Below are 19,599 nucleotides of genomic sequence, written 5' to 3'. Positions count from 1 at the left end.
CCCTCGGAGGCCACTCACTTTCCCTAAGACCCTGTAGAATAACGACAGAGACTTAAGCCTTCCTTTGCTACTTAGGTGCTTTCATTTCTTAAGTATGTTCCAACCACCCTCTTCCCCACTGACAGTTCTATGGAGTCGGCTCCCCCCATCCTCCCTCTTCTGGGCTGCAGACCCTCCTCTTCTCTCTTTTCATCACTTTCGTTTTTGCATTTTTTTTACCCTCACCCAAGGATATGTTTTATTGATTTTAGAGAGAGGAAGGGACAGGCAGAGAGAGAAACATCGATGTGAGAGAGAAACATCCATCGGTTGCTTCCCATACGTACCCCAGCCAAGAATTGAACCCACAACCTTTTGGTGTAAAGGACAATGCTCCAACCAACTGAGCCACCTGGCCAGGGCTCATTTTCGTTTCTTTCTGTGGACTTCTGTGTCCCTCTGAGTGGTCCAGCCTGGGGTCACAGGGCTGGCTGACCTCCCTCCCTCGCTTTCTCCGGGACCAGCTCCTCACATAGTCCTGGCCTTGCCCTTCCTTTCTCTGCATGACAGGCACCATAGGGACATTTTCCTCCATCCCTCCCATGTGACTCGCTCCCTTGTCTCCAGCTTCCAGGTGAAGTTTTTCTACCTGTGCCAGCTGGCCTACTGGCTGCACGCACTTCCTGAGCTATACTTCCAGAAGGTACGGAAGGTGAGTCCTCACTTCCCCCTCTTGCAGCCATGCTTCTTCCCTCCCCACTGCTGTTCCCAGCTGTCCCCTGTTCCTCCCTCTAGAAGCCCAAAGTAGTAATGGGGGGTGTTGGCAGGTTGAGTAAAATGCTGAGCCAGCACCTGTCGAAGTCCCCAGGAAGACCTCTTCAAGAAGCCACCAGCATCAGTCTCGTGCCTGCCTCCCATGCTTGACATGTGTGGCTCTGTGGGAAATCTGTCATCTTCTGGATGGCAGGTGGAGAGGTTTATGCCTTTCCCACAGACTTTAAAAAAAATAATAAAAATGGCTTCCCTCTGAATCTGAATCATTCCCAGAAGCTCCGTTCCCCAGTCCCTGTCCCTTTCTCAGCCCAACCCCACCCTCTGACTGTGGACCTGAAGCTGCTGCCTGGCCCTCAGTGGGCAGCTGCCTGGTGCACGGGCCTCCCGCCTGACCTGGAACCGTCTGTTAGGGCAGCCCAGCCCTGCGGCCGTGGGGAGGTGGCCTGGCCCGCCCTCAGCCCTCCATACTTCCCGTTCCTGCGCTGCCGCGGGGGAGCCAGCACACTCACTGTGGCTTCTCTCGTTTGCAGGAGGAAATTCCCCGCCAGCTGCAGTACATCTGCCTGTACCTGGTCCACATAGCCGGAGCGTACCTCCTCAAGTGAGTGAGAGCCGGGCTGCCACATCCCCCTGCCCTCTTGTGTTCGAGCATCTCCCACACATTCATTCAGTTAGCAGGCATTTATTAGATGCCTCCTGTGTGCCCAGCACCGGGCTAAGGAAATACAAAGATAGATGATAGGAGGTTCCTTTGTCTTCAGTGGAGCATCCTCAGCGTATTAGGGGAGCCAGTTAAACACAGTAGGAGGATGGTTCAGTGCCACGCACTGTACTGTGATGTGTCATCTGCCAGGGAAATTCAGAACCCAACCCAAGACAGCCAGGGAGGGCTTCCCAGGGATGTTGGCACTTGATCTGTGGCTCTGCAGGTGGGAGGCGGCCTGAGGCTGGGCTCCTGCCTTGCACATCCACTGGCAGAAGCTGCCAGAACTCCCTTTCCTTCGATTTGTCACGAAATGTAGAGTGGCCGCTGCTGGTTGTGCAGAAGCCGAGAGAGTTGCTGCAGTGTTTGGCCTGGAGTGTCCCTCATGAAAAGATTCGGATTGATGGACAGGATATGTCATTGCTAATTTGTTTTTTTCTTGAGCATTGTCATGCAGGCCAGGAGAGCATCCTGGTCTTCCCTAGGCCGGCATTTTGAGCACTTGTGATGTGTAACTTTCTGCTAAGTGACCTGAGCTCCTGGGGCCTGTCATCTCCAAGGTCCTCACAACACATCCTGTGAGAATGATGGACTTGGGACAGTCAGAGGAAGGCAGCTCTCAGACTGTTCTCCTGCCTCGGGGGCCTTGGACAGGGAGGATTCCTGGATGGGACTTGAGGAGCAAAGGCTGTTGGTGGGGCTGGCTCCACTCTTGTGTTGGATGCTCATGTGTCACATGTAGAATGGGTCTGAGGAAGCCAGTCTGTGCCGTCCTCCACCAGTGTGTGATGACGTGGTGAGAAGGGCCAGGCAGGAACACGGAGGAGAGCTTCCTGCTGCTGTTGGGTCCCTTCCTCCTCCCAAAAATGTGAGATGCTCCAGGATCCATTTTTCTCTACATCTGACGTGTCCCAGGGAAGGACAAGGACAGGTGTCTGACCCTGTTTGCACCGAATCCTGCGAATGCTTGTTTTGGAATGATAAGTGGTCTGAGAGGGCAGGGAACAGCAGAGCCTCCAAGATCACACCTCCCCGCTCCCAGGGAGGCGCACACCGGGTCAAGGTGCAGCTGCCTCTCCCTGTGAGCCCCTTTCCCTCTGACCTTGTTCTAGGTTTCCAAAGTGAGTGCGGGGAAAGGTGTGCCCTTGGCTGCAGGGTTCCCAAGGAAGACAGACCTTTGAGATGTCTGATGGTGTGGGCTGTGGTTTTGGTAAAGAGCTTGGCTTTTGCAGGCCTTGGCTCACTCAACACAGACCTGAGCCCTCCCATGGGCCAGGGCCTGCCTCAGGAGCTGAGTTCCATCTGGGTGAATGCAGACAGGCCCTGCTCCCCTGGGGTATCTGTTCTAGCAGGAGGCAGACCATAAACAAGGAAATAAGTCGGTAGGGTTTCCCACGGTGTTGAGGTGGAGAAAATAACGCAGGGCAATGTAACAGCGCCGTGTACTCTTGGCACCTCGGGTGTGGTGAGGGGGAGCCGCTCTGAGGAGGTGGCTCAGGTTGAGGCATGAATGGCAAGAGCCAGGCACATGGAGATATGGGGGGAGAGCTGCACAGGTGGAGGGAACAGCAGGCACACAGCCCTGAGGTGGGAGGGAGCATAAAGCCCAGTGTGACGAGTACAGAAAGTTATGTTGGACTTTCTAGGCCGTGTGAAGACATTGGCGAGTTCTCAGGTCCTTTTCTTGACCATCCTCAGGGTCTGGTGACTTACTTTGCACTTCTTTGGTCTCATTGTATGGAATCAGCTAGACCCTTATTTATGACCACCCATGAGAGGGCTCCTACATTATATCATGACTTCCTGCATGTTCAGTGGGATCTGTGATTTCACTTTGCATTTGAACGGCAGCTGACTGACTGCAGCAAATGGCCTAAGAAAGAAGCAACATCATGCCTGGAATCAAGCAGAGCGGGTATCTGAGTGGTGCTGTTTTCTAAGAGTTCCGTTCACTAGCATAGATTTTTGCATTAGGTTGATGTACCTGTTACCCAGATAATGAAGAATTAGCGGGAATCCCTGATTCTCCACGCAAAGCTCAGCATCTTGTTCTGGGCACCTTTTATGTGCTTAGTCCCTGGACAGATGATAAAGGCGAGGTGACAAGCACTGTGCAGAACCTCAGCCGGGTCACTGTGGGAGCGAGTAGGGCGTCTGACCCAGACAGGACAGGCAGAAGGCCAGGGGGTTCAGTATTAGGAAAAATTAGTGAGGGTGACAGCAGGACTGAACCCTGGGGGATGAGGCAGGGCTAGCCCGGGAAGGTGGAGTGGAGAACGCAGCCGGGGGCGTTGGGCCCCTCGCCCCTGCTCTCCATGGGTCTCGGGGGGACTGTGAGGCTCGTCTCTCCTCCGCAGCCTGAGCCGCCTGGGCCTGATCTTGCTGCTGCTGCAGTACTCCACCGAGTTCCTCTTCCACATGGCCCGGCTCTTCTACTTTGCTGACGAGAACAATGAGAAGCTGTAAGTGGCGAGGCTGGGAGACCAGCCTGCTCAGAGGTGCAGCGGGCAGGGGAGGGTCCTGCCCTGGGTGTCAGCTGCCCCCTTAGCTGCAGGCAGCACCCCCAAGGTTCTTTATTTTCCTGGAACATCTTATGCTAGACATCTCATCCCTCAGCCACCCTTGTACCTTCTTCCCACATGAGGTCACTTCTGAAGAAGTGGGTGAAGGTTCCTCAGGGGCCCTAAGGGCTGCTGTCCTTTCGCCTCTGTGCGCAGGTTTAACGCCTGGGCTGTTGTGTTTGGCGTCACCCGCCTCTTCATCCTCACTCTTGCCGTGCTGGCCATCGGCTTTGGACTTGCCCGCATAGAAAACCAAGCTTTTGACCCCGAGAAAGGAAACTTCAACACCTTGCTTTGCAGGTGAGTTGGGCAGAAGCGCAATACGGTAAATCAGGGCTCCCCGAGAGCTGCCAGAGATGTGCTGAACTTGAGACGGCTTCTGCAGGTCAGGAGGCAGCAGGCCCGAGTCTCCTATGTGTTGATATTTATGGAGATCTCTGGACATTAAGCCTGAGGGGAGAAGAGATACCAGCCTTCCCTTTCCATCAAAACCATCCTTCCTGGCAGTGGCCCAAAAAGACTAGTCAGGGCCTCAGTCCCCATGGGAATCCCCCCACCGTCATGGTGCTACGTAGGTTCCTCACCCAGCCCCTCGGTGATCATTACAGCTACTCTTGGGCTCCTAACAGCTGTGTTCTCAGCAGACTGGCCAGTGGCCTCCTGTGGCAGCAGGGAGGCCGCTGTGTTTCCGTGAGACCCTCTGGCCTGGGAGGATGTGTGCTTGGCCAGGGCTACACAGTGTTTAGGTGCCATGCTAAATGAGAAGCCACTCTAGAGCTACTGCTGCTGTATCATCATCATTTGAATTCTCCCAGTTTATATGGAGCTGACATGAGCTATGCTCTGTGCTATGTGTACAGAAGAGATAGGCCATGGGCCCCAGCTGGGCACGGGGACAGCGGACTATACTATATTGCCTCCTCTCCTATTTCCCTCGCTCTGTCCATCCATCACCACCCTGAAACCTGCTGGAGCAGAGACGAGTCTTGTGTTCTCCCTTGTGGTGGTGGGGTGGGGATATGCCGGGGTGAGGATGATGGGCCATGAAGTCAGCAGGGTTCCTGATCTCAGAAATCCCCTGCCCTGGGGCTGTGGCCTGAGCCCCCCTGAGCTCCCACTCTGCTTGTCCGCAGGCTCTGCGTGCTGCTGCTGGTGTGTGCTGCCCAGGCCTGGCTCATGTGGCGCTTCATCCACTCCCAGCTGCGGCACTGGCGGGAATACTGGAACGAGCAGAGCGCCAAGCGGAGAGCCCCAGCTGCCCCCAGACTACCAGCCAGGCTCCTCAAGAGGGAATCCGGTACGTGCCAGGGCCTTGGGCAGGCGGGGCCGAGTCTGTCTGGGGTGGGTGGGAAGGAGCCAGGGCGGGATCCTTGGCCTCTGCCCAGACCAGTCCTGTGGCCCTCCGTCTGGACTCCTTCCCTGGGCCTGGGGCTCCTTGGCTCCTGCTGTGGCCTGACTGGCACGTGGCTGGGTGTGGGCCAAGGACAAACTGTGGGCAGGGCTGGCCCTGACTAGGCGGAGCCCTCTGGCAGTGGTGGGGCAGGACCGTAGCTGGGTGGGGAACTCTGGCAGGAAGCGTGTCCTCAGGGTGGCTTCTGGGTGCCAGCCAAGTTCTGCGCCTGTTCTCTGGGCGGCATAGCTCTGTCCTCACCTGCCCTCTGCTCTGACCATGGCCCACCCCTGCCTCCCAGGCTGCTGGCTCCTCTTCTGTCTTCAGGAGTGATACAAGATGACCCAGTATAAGGTGGGCGCAGGGGAGGGACACCCACTTCTCCTTGGGCCCTGCCACACTTCAGTACCCACCTGCCCCTCTGGACCCGGGGCGCTACCAGCCCTGCACTTTCTGTCCAGCCTGGAGGCCTGTCTGCACCAGGATGTTTTCTGACTCACCTGCCCTTCTCCAGGTGTGGCCTGCTTGGCATTGCTCCTGTGTTAGAGCAGACACGTGCATGGCTGGGCGTGCTGAGGAGCCAGGCCTGGCTGGGTGGATGGGGTGTGGGGCAGCAGCCAGATGTGCCTCTTTGACTTGGAGCCAGCACATAGACATGTTTTTGACAATAAAACGACTTTTTCTTCTGCCCTAATTTTTCTGCCAGAGGAGTGTCAGGCATCTGAGTAAGGCCTTTTCCCTACAGCCTCTCCACCTCCTCCCCTCAGTCCTCAGCTTCCCGGGAGTTGTTGCTGACATGGGCAGCTGCCCTGCAGGGGCCTGAAGGAAACTGAGGACACTGGCAGCGGCTGAGTGATTGCAGGAGGGATCTGGCCTAGCCTCAGGCTGGGCGGCAGGCTCTCCTGGTCCTGGGTTTCTGTGGGTCATACCAGCCCCTCCCATAACGAATAGTCAGAGACCAACCACTTCAAATGGAGCCACTGGTAGTAAGATTCTGGGGAGAGCAGGAGCCCCCAGGGCAGTCTCCCGGGTCCCCTTGACTCACCTTGTGGGCAGTGGCCAGGCCAGGCTGCCTGGGCCCACCCTCCTCTCTCATTCCAGCCCAACAGAAACACCATGTCTGTCTGTCTCCCTTTACTTCCTAGGTTACCACGAAAATGGAGTAGTGAAAGCAGAAAATGGAACCTCCCCACGGACTAAGAAACTCAAGTCTCCTTAAGGCCAAAGTGCTGAGAACAGGAATCCTCTTTGAGGGCCAGGAGGGCAGCGGGAGCCCAGGCCTCCGTCACTGCCTCCCCTTCCTGCTCCTGACGCTCCAGCTCAAACAGCAGGAACCTATCTTTAAACAGGGCTGTTTCTCTTTCTTTCTTCTTGGCTTTTTCTCTTTCTTCCATAAACCATCCTCAATAAAACCAAAAATCTTCCTCTCCTCTCCCTCAGCCACTGCTGGCCTCAGCTCTGTGCTGGTGTTCATGGTTACCTTTCTGCTGGCCTCTTCTGTCTCGTCCTTCATGGCTGCTGCTTTCTTTTTCCTTCTTTTACTGCATTGTGCAATTTTTCTGTGTCTTGATTTTTACCATAAAGAGGGAGCTAAGACTGCAGTCCTGGCCATCCAACCCCAGCATCGGTCCTGGGACCTGTTAAAGTCTAGAAGCCTCAAGCAAGGAGCCTCTGCCCCAGGGCCAGCAGCAGGCCCCCGGTGGTCCCCATGTGGTCGGGCAGGAAGACGAGAGACCAGCCCCTCAGATCATAGTCTCCTAGGTGCTGATTGACTGACAGGTGTGTGACTCCAATTCTGTGTGCCGCCTCGAGGCCCCGCAGAGCCATTGCTCCTTGTAAATGCTGAGGGGTTTGGCTTCGGGACCTGACAACTTGGTCTAGAGGATGGCATGAACTGGGTCCCATGACTTGAGACAGCCTGCCAGTGGTGGGTCCTGCGTTGGAATCCAGCCTGCCTCGCTCTGCTGGGTAAGTGCCCGATGCAGGACGAGCTTTCCCACTAGAGCGGGAGTAATGTGCTGAGCAGTGGCTCTTCCCGAGAGTCGGAGTCAGCCCAGGCCTTTCTTCAGCAGCCCCGGCTGCACCTTTCTCAACCGTTCACCAGCACTCAGAACCAAACCTGCCAGTCGTGGAGACCATCTGGGCCTGTGCTGGTCTAAACCCCAGACCCAGGAGCTCTGACTTCATCTCTCTACCTGCAGGGACACCGTGCCCCGCTGGCCTTAGGCCCCCGGGAGGGTCGCCTGTGCCATTCTCCCCCTGCCTCTTGTTGAGTATTCTTTGGAATTGTCATTGTCATCTGCTGATGTTTGTTGAGCACACCTGTAGCGCTTTAGATGGTATGAACTGGGACAGCTGCTTAGGTGAGCAGCACAGCTGTGCCCAGTTTTCTACCCTGTCCCTCACATAGTCTGGCCCCTCCTCCCTCCCCAAGGCAAGGCCTCCGTGTGCTGATGGGCCCTGTGAGGACCTCCACAGAGGGTGGGGCTTTCAGAGGTCCTGTTTAAGAACTGAACTCTGCCACAGTGCTGGGGGCAGTTCTTGGTGGGTGCAGGAATGTCAGTGTCATTTCATGGGCTGGTCCTCTTTCTGACATCACGCTAGAAGCCAAACCTTAGATTATGATCCAAAAGGGGGAGATGGGTCTTTTCATCGAGGCCATACCCCTTCTCTATGTCACTTGTATCAGAGATGGGTTTTCATTTCCCAGTGACGGGGATTTGTTTCCTGACACCATTGCAGACCCTCATCTCTGTCAGCAAAAGGTGGCTGCCTTTGGCTTCCGGTTACTTTTAGGAAGTGGGACAGTGTTTTTGAAAGAAGGCATCTCTCCCATCCTTCTCTTAAGCCTCTGGGCTGCAAAGCAGAACCATGGTGAACGGGTGGCCTGGTGGCTGCTGATGGTGGGGCCATTCAGCCAGTAGCCTCCTCCATCCGCCCCAGCAGCCCAGGCACCATCTGGCTGTCTCCCGGCTGCCTGGGCAGTGTGTTCCTGCTCCCTGCAGAGGCAGTGTCCCCAGGTGAGCCCCATTAAACTGCAGCCCTGCCTTCAGCAAATGCACGTGTGCTGCGGGCTGGGGAGGCGCTGAGCGCAGCTCAGGTCCTGCCCTGCAGCAGCTTCCCTCCTGTGCAGAGGTAGTCTAGGTTGTCCGGTTCCCCGAGTCCCCTGCAGGCTCCACGCTGTGTACAATGTAGTGTGCCTTGGAGTTGGGGCCACCACCCCAGTGGCCAGGCAGCTGCGACTCCACAGGGATTGTCCAGTAATGTAAGTAAGATTATTTTCACTGCTCTAAAGACCCGAGACGCGAGGAAGGCTAGCATCTCAGCAGCTGGGCTTGGGAATGATCTGAAGGGAGGGGCTAAGAGGGTCGTCGTGGGGTGCCTGGCACGTTTCTTTCAGAGCAGAGCCAAGTCTTTGGCAGGTTGGCTCAAACCTTGTTGCCAGGGGCTGAAATAACTCAATCCCACCTCACCCTGTGAGCTCATTGGGCTGGCTCGTCCTGATTTGGCCTCTTTGGCCTCTTCCATCTTAAACACTCCTGTTCCCAGCACGCATGCCATCTGTGGAGGCCCCGTCAGACACCTCCAAGCTGGGGAGGCCACCAGAGCAGGAGAGCGCAGGCTCATCTACCTCAGCCGCCGCTGCCCCTCCTTGGAAGCTCAGTGATGGGAAAGATATTTTTACCACCCAGGCTCTGGGAGCTGCACTAATAATAAGTTGCATGTGTCCCTTCTGAAGGCAGTGGACATTCTAGGGGAAGGGGAGCAGGCCTAGCCAGGAGAGCTGCTTCTCCCATTCTAGTCAGTGCTAACCCTGAGTGTGTCTGGGCTACCGGAGCGGTGATGTTGCCAAGAGAACCTTTTCTGTTTGAGGGCAGAACTTAACATTTCAGAAACCAAAACAGTCATCTGTGCTCCAGCCTCTGCAGATGCTTCCCTGACTGCAGCCCCTGGGACCCTGGACGCCCCCAAGCCCAGGCTGCTGTTCCAGGGCTGTGTGCTGCTGGGTCTTCTAGGGGGACCTTCTTCCTCGGTTCCCTTTGACCTTTAAGTGGAGAGTAAGAGGTAGGGGCAGAGAGCATCCCCTCCTGAGATGCCTTTAGAATTCGCTGTGTCTTGCCGACCATGTCAAGCTCCAGCTGGGAGCTTAGTTTGGATCTTTCATAGGCCTCAGCCTGCTGGGTGGAGTTCCCAGGCCTGGGTGAGAGAGGGCAGGGAGGCCAGGACGTGACTCCTTGCCCGAGGGCCTCGGAGACCCATGTGAACGGAGGTCCACTCCTGGTCTTCACAGGCCTCTGCTTTTTCCTGAAGAGGGTGTTGAGAGTTGGATTGCTGAGTGGTCTTGATCCCCTCCCCCACGCTGCCTTCCTGGCGCTCAGCCTGTCAGGAGGGACTTGGGCACAACTGCGGAATTGGGTCATTGTCATCACTGACTCAAAACCTAAATAGACTCCCTCTCCGCCCCTGGTTGGCCCAGTGAGGAAGCCTTTACCAACCTCTCACTCTGCCCCATTTCTGTGGGAATTTTCATCCACCCAGAAGGCTGAAGGCCCACTGCTGCTCAGCTGCTCAGCTGCCTCGTGTCCCCCACGCCCCACTTGGCGTTTTTATGGCCGTCTCAGAAGCGGGGCCTTGTGGCCCCATGCAGCCCCGTGCTCGGCGGCCTGTGAGTTTTGTCCCGAGCAGATAAGAAGTGCCTTACTTGCCTTGTGCTCGCCGGCCTCCGCTGTGCTGTATAACCAGCCCCCAGCAGCCGGGCTCTAGGGCTGTTGCATGTGCAGCCATGGACACTGGGCCCCAGTTCAGTCACTCATAAAAGGGACACAGATGGTGACAGTTTTGCCTCATTTGCCTCCCCCTCCCCCACTTCCCTGCCATTGTGTTAGGGCCTGTCGTGTGTCCTGTTTCGTCTCTGGTTTCTCCCTGGAGTCAGTTTTCGGGCCTGCCTGGCTGGCTGCAGAGCCGGGGAGGCCCACTCATGCACCTGTGCCTCACACCTGCTAAGGGAAGCCCAGAGGGCCGGGGGCACTACGCCCGTTTGTGCCTCCAGCGCTGACACGGTGAGCCCTGCTCTTCCAGCCCCACCCCCCCAGTTATAAAGAAAGGGACCCTTGCTACAACCTCTTGTGATCTATTTTGCTTCCGGTTGAACCCAAAGTTTCTGTGACAAAGGTGTTTACTTTGCAGTCACTAGTGTTAACTCACAGATCCCATTGGACAGGGGGTCCAGGTCGGCTGTTGCAGAACTTCTTTGGGCTCCTAATTCAGTGTTACCTTGTGTTAGCAGCACCCCCCCCCCGCACCCCCCCGCCTGCCTTTCCCTTGCTCTTCCGGGTTGTGCAATAACCCTCCCAGCCAGTGGTCGGTCCGCAGGCCTTGCTGTCCCTTACAACGCCCGGCGATTGGGAAGGGAAGGGACCCACAGGAGGGGCAGTCATCCCCTACAGAAGAAATGTTAGCCACTTTCCCTTCATTGCTGTTGTTCTCGTGATCCTGGGTGGGTTTCTGTGGCACTCTAGTAGAACATTGGAGTGTCCATATAATTTTTTAATCTGTTGAAAAGGAAAGAAAACTATCCTTATGAAGGGGCATTAATAAGTCAGTGCCTGGGAATAAGACCTGTGTGACACCCGCGGTATCACCATCACTCAGCCTAGTTTCTTGTTTGCTGTAGAGTGTTCTGGGTCTCAGCCACGTGTGAACAGCCCTGTTCACCTGGTAGGCTCGGCCTGTGCGTGTAAGTACCACCACTTACTTGGGTTTGATTCCAGTGTTTATGGATGAGACTAAACCTCATTTTTCATTTCCTCTTGTTTAATAAACATCTGAAGGATAAGCTGCGGCTGCTGGTGCCCTGAGCAACTCATAATGCAAATGTGGACAAAAGTGTCTTTTTGTTTTTCTACTTTAGCCTGTTCATGTTGTGGACCAAATTTCAGCAAGGAACTCAAGGAGAATTTGTGCCTGCCGTATTTATGCTCATGTAAAAGGTTCTGGGGTTTTTTTTTTGGGGGGGGGGTGCTTTTTACTTCCAGTGAACTTTTTTCAAAATCCTTTTTCCACTGTTTCTGTCTGGTTTGAAAACAAATTACAGTTTTGTATGGATTTTTTAAATGTACATTTTGAAACAAATGATCAGCAAATATTTTTGAAATAATTGAATAAAAGGCATAGAATTACCAGTCTGACTGTTTCTGGTATAGTTCCCTGGATGCTTACCTGTTCTTTTAGTTGAGAAAAATGAGTGTTAAGTTTTAGTCTAATTTCTAGTAAGTTTCACTCTATGTCATTTCTTGTATATCTTTTGATATATATTTTTCAGTTGCGCTCACATGAATTAGGGAATTGAAATTAAGGATGGAGAGAGTTATATTGAATACTAGGTAATAAATAGCATCATTTTTATTTGAGTCTATGGCAGTAAGTGTAAAAGTGGAAAGGAGTGTTCTCGACCTGGGGTTTGTGGGTAGGAAGCTCCACAGGGTAGTACACCCTGCTTGATGTCTATTGTGTAATGGAGTCATTTGGCTGGGAGAAGATGGGATTAAGTAAAAGCCACCAAATATTCGTGTCCAAGTATTAGTGACCATGTTGGGCAGTGAGGATTGCTGGTGTCAAGTTAGATGGCCTGCTGTCTGCAGCTGTCCACTGTGTTTTCCAGAACTACCTTTAGAGAGAGCTGAGGAGTGTGGTTACAGGTGGCTGTTAGCCAAGGACACCCATGGGGTATGAGGATTAGACAGGAAAACTTTACCTGGGGTACTGGAAGTGGTACTGGTGGAGAGGGCAGGCTTTGACGCAGACTCAGGTTGCAGCCCTGCTCTGCCACGAGAGCGGGTGACCTGGAGCAGGTAACCTTTCTGAGCCCACTTGCTCACCTGTGCTCTATAGTTTTGGGGGTTGTTTGGCTGGCTTGCTTGCTTTTGCAGGGAGCAGTAGTGGTAAGATTTAGGGACAGTGAAAGTTCATGGTACAAACAAATTTTTAATGAACATACACTCATGTGCCAGCAGGATATTCAGGAGTCACTCACCCAAGAGACCCTTGATTCTCAAAATGTTTAGAAACGTCTTCTCTACCTGTTGGCCCCAAATTCCCTTAAAGCCTGTAGATGAGTTTGATGTACTCATCTACATCCTAATTAAATGGTAGTTTCAAGGCCCCCTGGTGGTATAGACAGAGTACAGCCTAGGGCCTGAGCAGTGGTTAACTTGAAGCCAACATTCATACAAAGGCAGATTTACCAGCCCTAACTCTTTAAGCCACCTTAAACCACCTTACACACGTCCTTCAGTAGATCCCATAGCCTCATGTACCAGTACCACTGTGCTTCTGCTGCAAACGCTAATAGGGATGCTAATTCTGTCTGTCTCAACTCCCTGGGGGCCCAATCAAAGGATGGTCATTTCTTCCTATAATATAGCTTGCTGCAGGCTAACGCTCAGCTCTCTTCCATTGCCTAAGCAGGACTCCAGGGGCATGCCAGGTGTGACTGCAGATAAGGTAGCATAAATGACACCTAACAGCTGCACCGCCATTCAGGGTCTGGCCGTGGCTCCCACACCTGGATGCTGGGCATGAACTAGCAGCGGTGAGCAGTGCGTGTGGACACCACAGGACTGACCTGTGGGCGCTGGTCTTCTATGAAGCAGCCCTTATCCCTGGCGTGGTGCTGGCAGATCTCAACGTCTCTGTCTTGGGTAAACATGGGAGGCGAGGTGTAGACAGCAGGCATGGGTGGGAGTGGTGCCAACCTTATTGAGACACTTCTCTAACAGTGGGGCTGACGTTTTAATCCCGGTCCTCATTACAGTGGAAAAGATACAGGCGAATAGAAGGGAAAAGATGTCAGAACTGAGGTTAGAAGGGCTATGAGCGCTTGGATCACAAAGGGTAGGTAACAGGTTTAAATGAGATTTTTTTCCCTAATGTCTCCATCTTGGTTAAGGACAAAAATGGCACATATCTTGTATACTAGAGATTGGGCTCCACGAGGACGTGCCGAAAAGGGGTGCACAGCGCCTACGGACTTCCCTCCTCCGCGGGGAAGGCTGGAGGAGCCAGGGAGAGCCTGGGTTTCCGGAAAGGCATCAGTGCTGCAGGCCCGCAGGCCAAGTGCGGTGGCGCTTTCACAGGCTCGGGTCAGGGCTTAACGTGAGCCCCCGCAGTGTGAAGAGCACGACTTGGGGTGCGTGATCCCCACCTAAAGTAAGTCTCAAGGAAAGGGACCAGCTGAGCTGCCTCCCTAAACAGCCCAGAGAGCGACTGGGATGGGAGTGCTGGGCAAGAGCAGACACCCTGGCCCTGGCCGGTGTGGTTCAGTGGTTAGAGCATCGGCCTGAGGACTGAAGGGTCCCAGGTTTGATTCCCAGACAAGGGCGAGCACCTCGGCTGCCGGCTCGATCCCCGGCACCAGTCAGGGCATGTGTGGGAGGCAGCCAATCGATGTGACTCTCACGTCAGTGTTTCTCTCTCCCTCTCTCCCTTCTGCTCTCTGAAAAGCAATGGAAAAAATATCCTCAGGTGAGGATTAAAAATTAAAAAAAAGAGTGGATGCCCTGAGGGTAAGTGAGCCTGAAGGGGGCCCCTCGGAGAGGCCTGAGGGATGCGGAACCTGGAGGGGGTACGTTAGGGCTGGGCAGTCAGCTGGAGCCCGCGTCGGCACCCGAGAATGGGGCACTGGGGGGGTCCCCTGTGGGAAAGCGTCCTAAGAACTCCCAGTAGAGGTGCTCTGGGAGAGAAAGCCAGCTTTAGGGCGCTGACCCAGCTTATGACTTCGCCAGCCACAGTAACAACACTTTGCCTTTTTCCTCTGGTGTCTATGCCCTACCTTTCCAGACACTGGAAAGGCCAGAAATAGCAATATGGCTGAATGGGGGCTAAAGGAACAGAAACCAGAAGGAGAAAGAAACCCACTACACCAGCCCTGACACCCCCTCGCCTTGCCCCCCCCCCCAACCAGCTTCCAAGCCTGGCACAGGACTGAGCTGGGGCAGGCAGGTTAGAGCTTCGGGTTTTTATTTTAGACTGAATTGGATTTTTAAATACTTGAAAATTAGACTTTTTTAATAGTTATGAGTGGCTGGTGGAAACAAAACAAAACATGGATTCTTCTAAAGGTATCAACCTGGAGTCGACAAAACATTTATAGCCCTTTTATCAAGCTGGTTAGAGGTGGTTTGGCTCATTAGGAGAGAAAACAAGGGAAGTTCCCCACTAGTTCAGAGAGGGCCAGGCATCCTCAATTGTACAAAACTCCCTCCTCTTTTATACTATTTTTTAGGTAGCAGGGAGGAAGCTGGTGGCTGACTTTAAGGAGCAGCTCTGATTCTACAAAATCCGTCCGTGCCCTTAGAAAACCAGTACCTGTGACTGGTCTTTTCCTTCTATCTCAAGGCAGCCTCTCTAAATGCAGAGTTTTTCTGGATTTTCTTTCTTTTTTTTTTTTACTACAAACCACATCAAGAAATACACTTTACATAATGACCCAGTAAATACACACTCCATTGAAATGGAAGTTTCATAAAATAGTACATACCTTGCTATGTGTACCACACTTTGATGTTTTCTATTCTTTCATTTTTTTAAAAATGCAGGTCTACTAATGAACCTAGAACCACAGTTTGAAACGTGTTGTATTTCCCTATAATCCTGGGATGAGCAGGCACTGGCTAAGCAGCAATACCAGCACTGTATGCTTATTTCCAAAACCCCAAAAGATGCTTCTCCTAGCAAATTCTATCCTTTCCTCTGCTCTTAATCACTGTACACTTCTACTGGGCAGGGTTCTCCAGAGAAACAGAAACAACAGGATATGTATAGAGAGAGAACGAGATTTATTATAAGGAATGGTTCACGTGATTATGAAGACAGACAAGTCAGCAAGCAGGAGGAGACCCGTGAGACCATGGTGCGGTTCCAGTTGAAGGCCACATGCTTAGACCCAGGAAGAGCTAATACTGCAGTCTGAGTCAGAGGCAGGAGAAAGCTGATGTCGCAGTCTGAAGGCATGCAGGGGGAATTCACTCTTATTTGGGGCAGGGGCAGCCTTTTTGTTCTACTTAGGCCTTGAATGAGCTGGGTGAGGCCCACCCACATTGGGGAGGGCAGTCTGCTTTACTCAGCCCACCAATTCAAACAATAACCGCATCCAGAAATACCCTCATAGACACCCAGAAATAAGGTTTGACCAAATGTCTAGGTACCCCAAGGCCCAGTCAACTTGACACACAAAATTAACCATCACAACACTCTTACCTCTACCTCCCTCAATAAGGCACCAATCTTAGCTCTTACAAGATCCAATTTAACTTAACCTTCAGAAGTAGAGAAATATAAGAACAAGAAAGGAAAGAAAGAAGAAAGAAAAGAAAGAAAAAAATATATACTTTCAGGAGCTCAGGAACTCTGTAAATGCCTCTATGAAGAAGAGTACAAGGTATATTTCAAATTGTAGGTCTAAGTCCAACCTCAAAATCCCGCACTGCAGCCTCTCCTCGGCCAGGTCAGGTGGAGAAAGCACGAACAAAGTTGTAGTAGTTGATCTTGTCTTCTCCGTGCGAGCACATCCTGATTAACTGCAGGGGACAGCAGAGAGAGTAGGTGGGGCGTATGTGGGGGCTGCCCGCAGCATTACTGCAGTGAGCGTGTCAACACTGATCCTGCCTTTGCAAATGGGTTCAGAGTTTTTATACCCTCTGCTGCTTCTGAAGTGATCCAGCAGATAGGTCAGATAGTATCCCCTCTCATAGTTAATAAAATCAAACCTCAGATGTAGTAAATGGCCTGCCCAAGATGTCAGGACTAACATTTGCATTTATAAGGGCACTGTCATTTTCAATTTTTTTTTTTTTTTAAAAAAAGCACTTTTAATTATTTCTATATTCAAATACAAGACTTAGTCCACCCCGCCTGTGCAGGTTGCTGTTGTCGCAGTCTAATAGAATCCAGTTATGTCACTGCCCAAACCATGTCCCTTGAAGCTCAGCTGTGAGTGGTAGTAGACTGATTTACTGTGGTTACCTCCATAAGACACGTGCAGATCCTTCCCACCCGGCTTCCCTGTCCCACTTGCACTGACTGCAATTCCTGTCTCTTATGTTAGCTCACACATAGTACACACGACTTAAAGTCTGGGCACGCTGTCAGTCTGAGATTTGGGAAGCTTTGGCCTATGTGAACAAATACCCTTCTCCCCACCTCCTCCACTCCTTGCTAATGTCCCTGTCTATAAAATATCCTTGTCTCCAACCTAGTCACTCTAGCCCTAAAAAGCCTCCCCTAAGTGAATCTTAACTCTGAACATTCCTTTTTGCTAAAAAATCTTTAAGGTCATCTGTGTTTTTAATCAATGAGAACATCTCAACAATAAGTCACAGTCATTGGCAAGGTGGGAGAAATATTGTCTGCCTTCTAGGGAACCCTGGCCAAAGGGGTTTATAATGAGAAAAAGGCATGAAATGCCCTCTTCAACTCGTGAAAATTCTACGAGGAGAATGTCCATGTCGCCATGCGACCCCTACTGACAGACACCACTGTCCCTGGGCCGCAGTCCCACCTTCCATGCTGGTCCTCCTGATAGGCTAATGTACTCAGCGCTGTGAAGGGAGTCACAGGCTGCCCACCAACCTGCTCGGTCCAGTGGCTCTGAGTTTCCCTTGGTGGCGGCCCCTCCAGGGCCACCTTTGCTGCCTCCTGCAGCCCTGACAGGTCTTGCCAGCCTCTCCGTGCTGTGTAGCCCCATACCACTCAGAGATGCCTCACAACAGCAGTGAGAACAGACGCCAATGAATCGGGACCCAGCAGGAGACCTAGATGTTCCCAGTTAAAGCGAAATAGAATGGCGGCGCCCAGCCTTGCATTGCCCAGCAGCAGCACTCACACTGACCTCCTTAATCAAGGAATCATCAACGGGGACGTTGAGGGAGCCGCAGATGTTAAAGAACGCCTCTTTGTCCACGTATCCTGTGGCTTCCTTGTCATACACTTGAAATGCCTCGCGAATGTTGTCTCCGCAGGGATGATCTTTCAGCTGCTTCTGGATTGTGTCTATTAATGCCTCCAGGTCCTGCACGCCTGAATCCACTTCAGTTTGTTTGCTGCAGAGAAAGGAAGGAAATGACGGGACATGGAATTTTTTCTTGACCAATCTTATCTCAGTGACCAAAGTTCTCGGTTGGTACAGTCAGGGAAGCTTCTAATGACAAACAGCTTTGATGCTGAGCTGACCAATCTCTGAACACTCGCCCGCAGCGGCGGCTGGTGAGTGACCTCTGCCTCAGGACAGCCTGGCTGGCAGCATCTGCGCTGAAGCTACTCTCCCTCGCTGCCGTGCTTAAATTGCTGCACCAAAACGGGCCCAATCTACGCCACCACTCTCCCAAGTGCCTTGTTTGTGGGAGTTGCATGATCTACATCGTCCATGTTACATCATCTAAAAATAAATGCCTGGGTTTCAAGAATATTTATCTATAACTATGCAGTCAGGGATCCATATACTTAACATTCCCTCGCCAGTTCACTCTGAATTTTGTGAAAGGATATCTGTGGAAGCTAAGAGACTGCTTGCTCTATGGGGTGGATAGAGAAGTTCAGGCTTAGCATGTTCTGAAATGAAGAGAGATTAGTAACCCAGAGCATTAAGAAAGGGAGGGTCTAGCCCTTTAAACCACAACCAGATAAGAGAGAGTCCAGTTTTTAACTTCCTGTGAACATGAAGGTACTGTTAGTTATAAAATTAAAGAATTTTAGAGCTGCCCAGCCAGGCGCGGCTCAGCGGTTGAGCGTCGACCTAGGATCCAGGCGATCGGGGTTCAATTCCCGGTCAGGGCACATGCCCTGGTTGCGGGCTTGATCAATGACTCTCTCATCATTGGTGTTTCTGTCTCTCTCTCCCCCTCTCCTTTCCTCTCTCTGAAATCAATAAAGATATATTTTTAAAAATTTTTAATTAAAGAATTTTAGAGCTGGAAAAAACTCTCATGTTTCACCTTCACGGATCTGTTCTGGAATAAAAGGTGACTCAAATAAACTCAGTAAGCATCGCTCCCTTTTTCAATGATGAGAAAACAGACTTGAAGATCTTAGTGACTTGTCACAGATCTCATGTCAGAGGTAAGACCAGAACTGACATCCGACTCGAGTTCTCGCATGTTCTTTCAGGCATGCCCGACCACCTCTCACCAAGCCCCTCTCCTTCCAGAACATCACAATACCAACCCACCATCGCTTTTTGTTCCTATTCTTTCTTGTATGTAATATTCAAAAGTTCACTGTCCCAAGCAGCCTTTTAACTTATTTCCCTTTTAACTGGTGCAGTCCCTTGCCAAAAGAGCTATAAATTGTATAACCTTTCAGCAACAATTTGGAAACATGAAGCAACAGCCCAGAAAAGAATTTCAAATGATTTATACTAAGGAAATAATCATGAATTGTATAGAAAGATACATCTACAAAGCTATTTTGAGACAGCCTAAATGTAAAAACAAAATTTCTCCTAAAATCAGGGATTGGTTAAATAATATGCAATGCAGGAACGATCCAGCACTGACGATGTTGCGGAAAGAGCAGAAAGGTGCACTGTTAGAAAATCAAGGTGAAAAAGTGTATCCTTCTACCTTTTGTGTAAAAGTTGTGGGGGAACAATGCAATTGGAGGGTAACAAGTAGGTAGAAGGAAAGTGAGGTGGGAGCAAAATTCACTGATCCGTTCATATATGTAAAACCCATATGAATATAATACCTACTCAAAAAATTCAACTATCGATATACCATGAAATATTTTATATCAGAAATGTTCTTGATATACCATCAAGTGAAAAAAAGCTGGTAAATAGTATTGCAGAATTGTTCCATTTTATATAAATATCAGAGAAGTATTTAGGTAAATATTAGATATTAGAAGTAGTTACCTCTGGGTTTTAGAATTTTAAGAAATATTTTTGCTCATTTCTATTTGTATTTCCTAATTTTTTACTACTGGAATATTTTTCTTCTGTGCATGTGTTGTTTTCTTAGTAAGACAAAAACAATAAAATTATAATAAAAAATCTCCAGTTAAATAATATACACTACAGTCAGGCAATGCAGGAACAATCCAGCACTGACGATGTTGTGGAAAGAGCAGAAAGGTGCACTGTTAGAAAATCTGTCTGGAATTATTTACTATAGAAGCAGGATATGTTTATCTGATGG

At 51.4% G+C, this 19,599-nt stretch overlaps 2 protein-coding genes across 3 annotated transcripts in view; one reads left to right on the top strand and one right to left on the bottom strand.

Annotated features, from left to right (window-relative positions):
• Nucleotides 1-9,015, top strand: part of TRAM2 (translocation associated membrane protein 2) — a 71,263-nt gene extending 62,248 nt beyond the window's left edge. Inside the window, exons 6-11 of the mRNA XM_016209829.2 lie at nucleotides 607-691; nucleotides 1,284-1,354; nucleotides 3,814-3,918; nucleotides 4,174-4,317; nucleotides 5,151-5,314; nucleotides 6,553-9,015. Of these exons, the coding sequence (XP_016065315.1) occupies nucleotides 607-691; nucleotides 1,284-1,354; nucleotides 3,814-3,918; nucleotides 4,174-4,317; nucleotides 5,151-5,314; nucleotides 6,553-6,626 (643 nt within the window). The 3' untranslated portion in view covers nucleotides 6,627-9,015. The remainder of the gene's footprint in view (nucleotides 1-606; nucleotides 692-1,283; nucleotides 1,355-3,813; nucleotides 3,919-4,173; nucleotides 4,318-5,150; nucleotides 5,315-6,552) is intronic.
• A 6,205-nt stretch (nucleotides 9,016-15,220) lies between these two features.
• The window catches only part of EFHC1 (EF-hand domain containing 1), a 57,927-nt gene continuing 53,548 nt past the window's right edge, over nucleotides 15,221-19,599 (bottom strand). For both annotated transcript variants that reach the window (XM_016209826.2, XM_016209827.2), the window contains 2 exons: nucleotides 17,295-17,505; nucleotides 15,221-15,984 (listed from right to left, as the gene is read on the bottom strand). In XM_016209826.2, coding sequence (XP_016065312.2) covers nucleotides 15,913-15,984; nucleotides 17,295-17,505 — 283 coding nt within the window. In that variant the 3' untranslated portion in view covers nucleotides 15,221-15,912. The remainder of the gene's footprint in view (nucleotides 15,985-17,294; nucleotides 17,506-19,599) is intronic.

This window comes from Miniopterus natalensis, chromosome 5, assembly GCF_054644295.1.
Source record: "Miniopterus natalensis isolate mMinNat1 chromosome 5, mMinNat1.hap1, whole genome shotgun sequence".
Taxonomy (NCBI): domain Eukaryota; kingdom Metazoa; phylum Chordata; class Mammalia; order Chiroptera; family Miniopteridae; genus Miniopterus; species Miniopterus natalensis.
The sequence above is the reverse complement of the archived record's forward strand: the minus strand, read 5'-3'. Positions and strand labels throughout refer to the sequence as shown.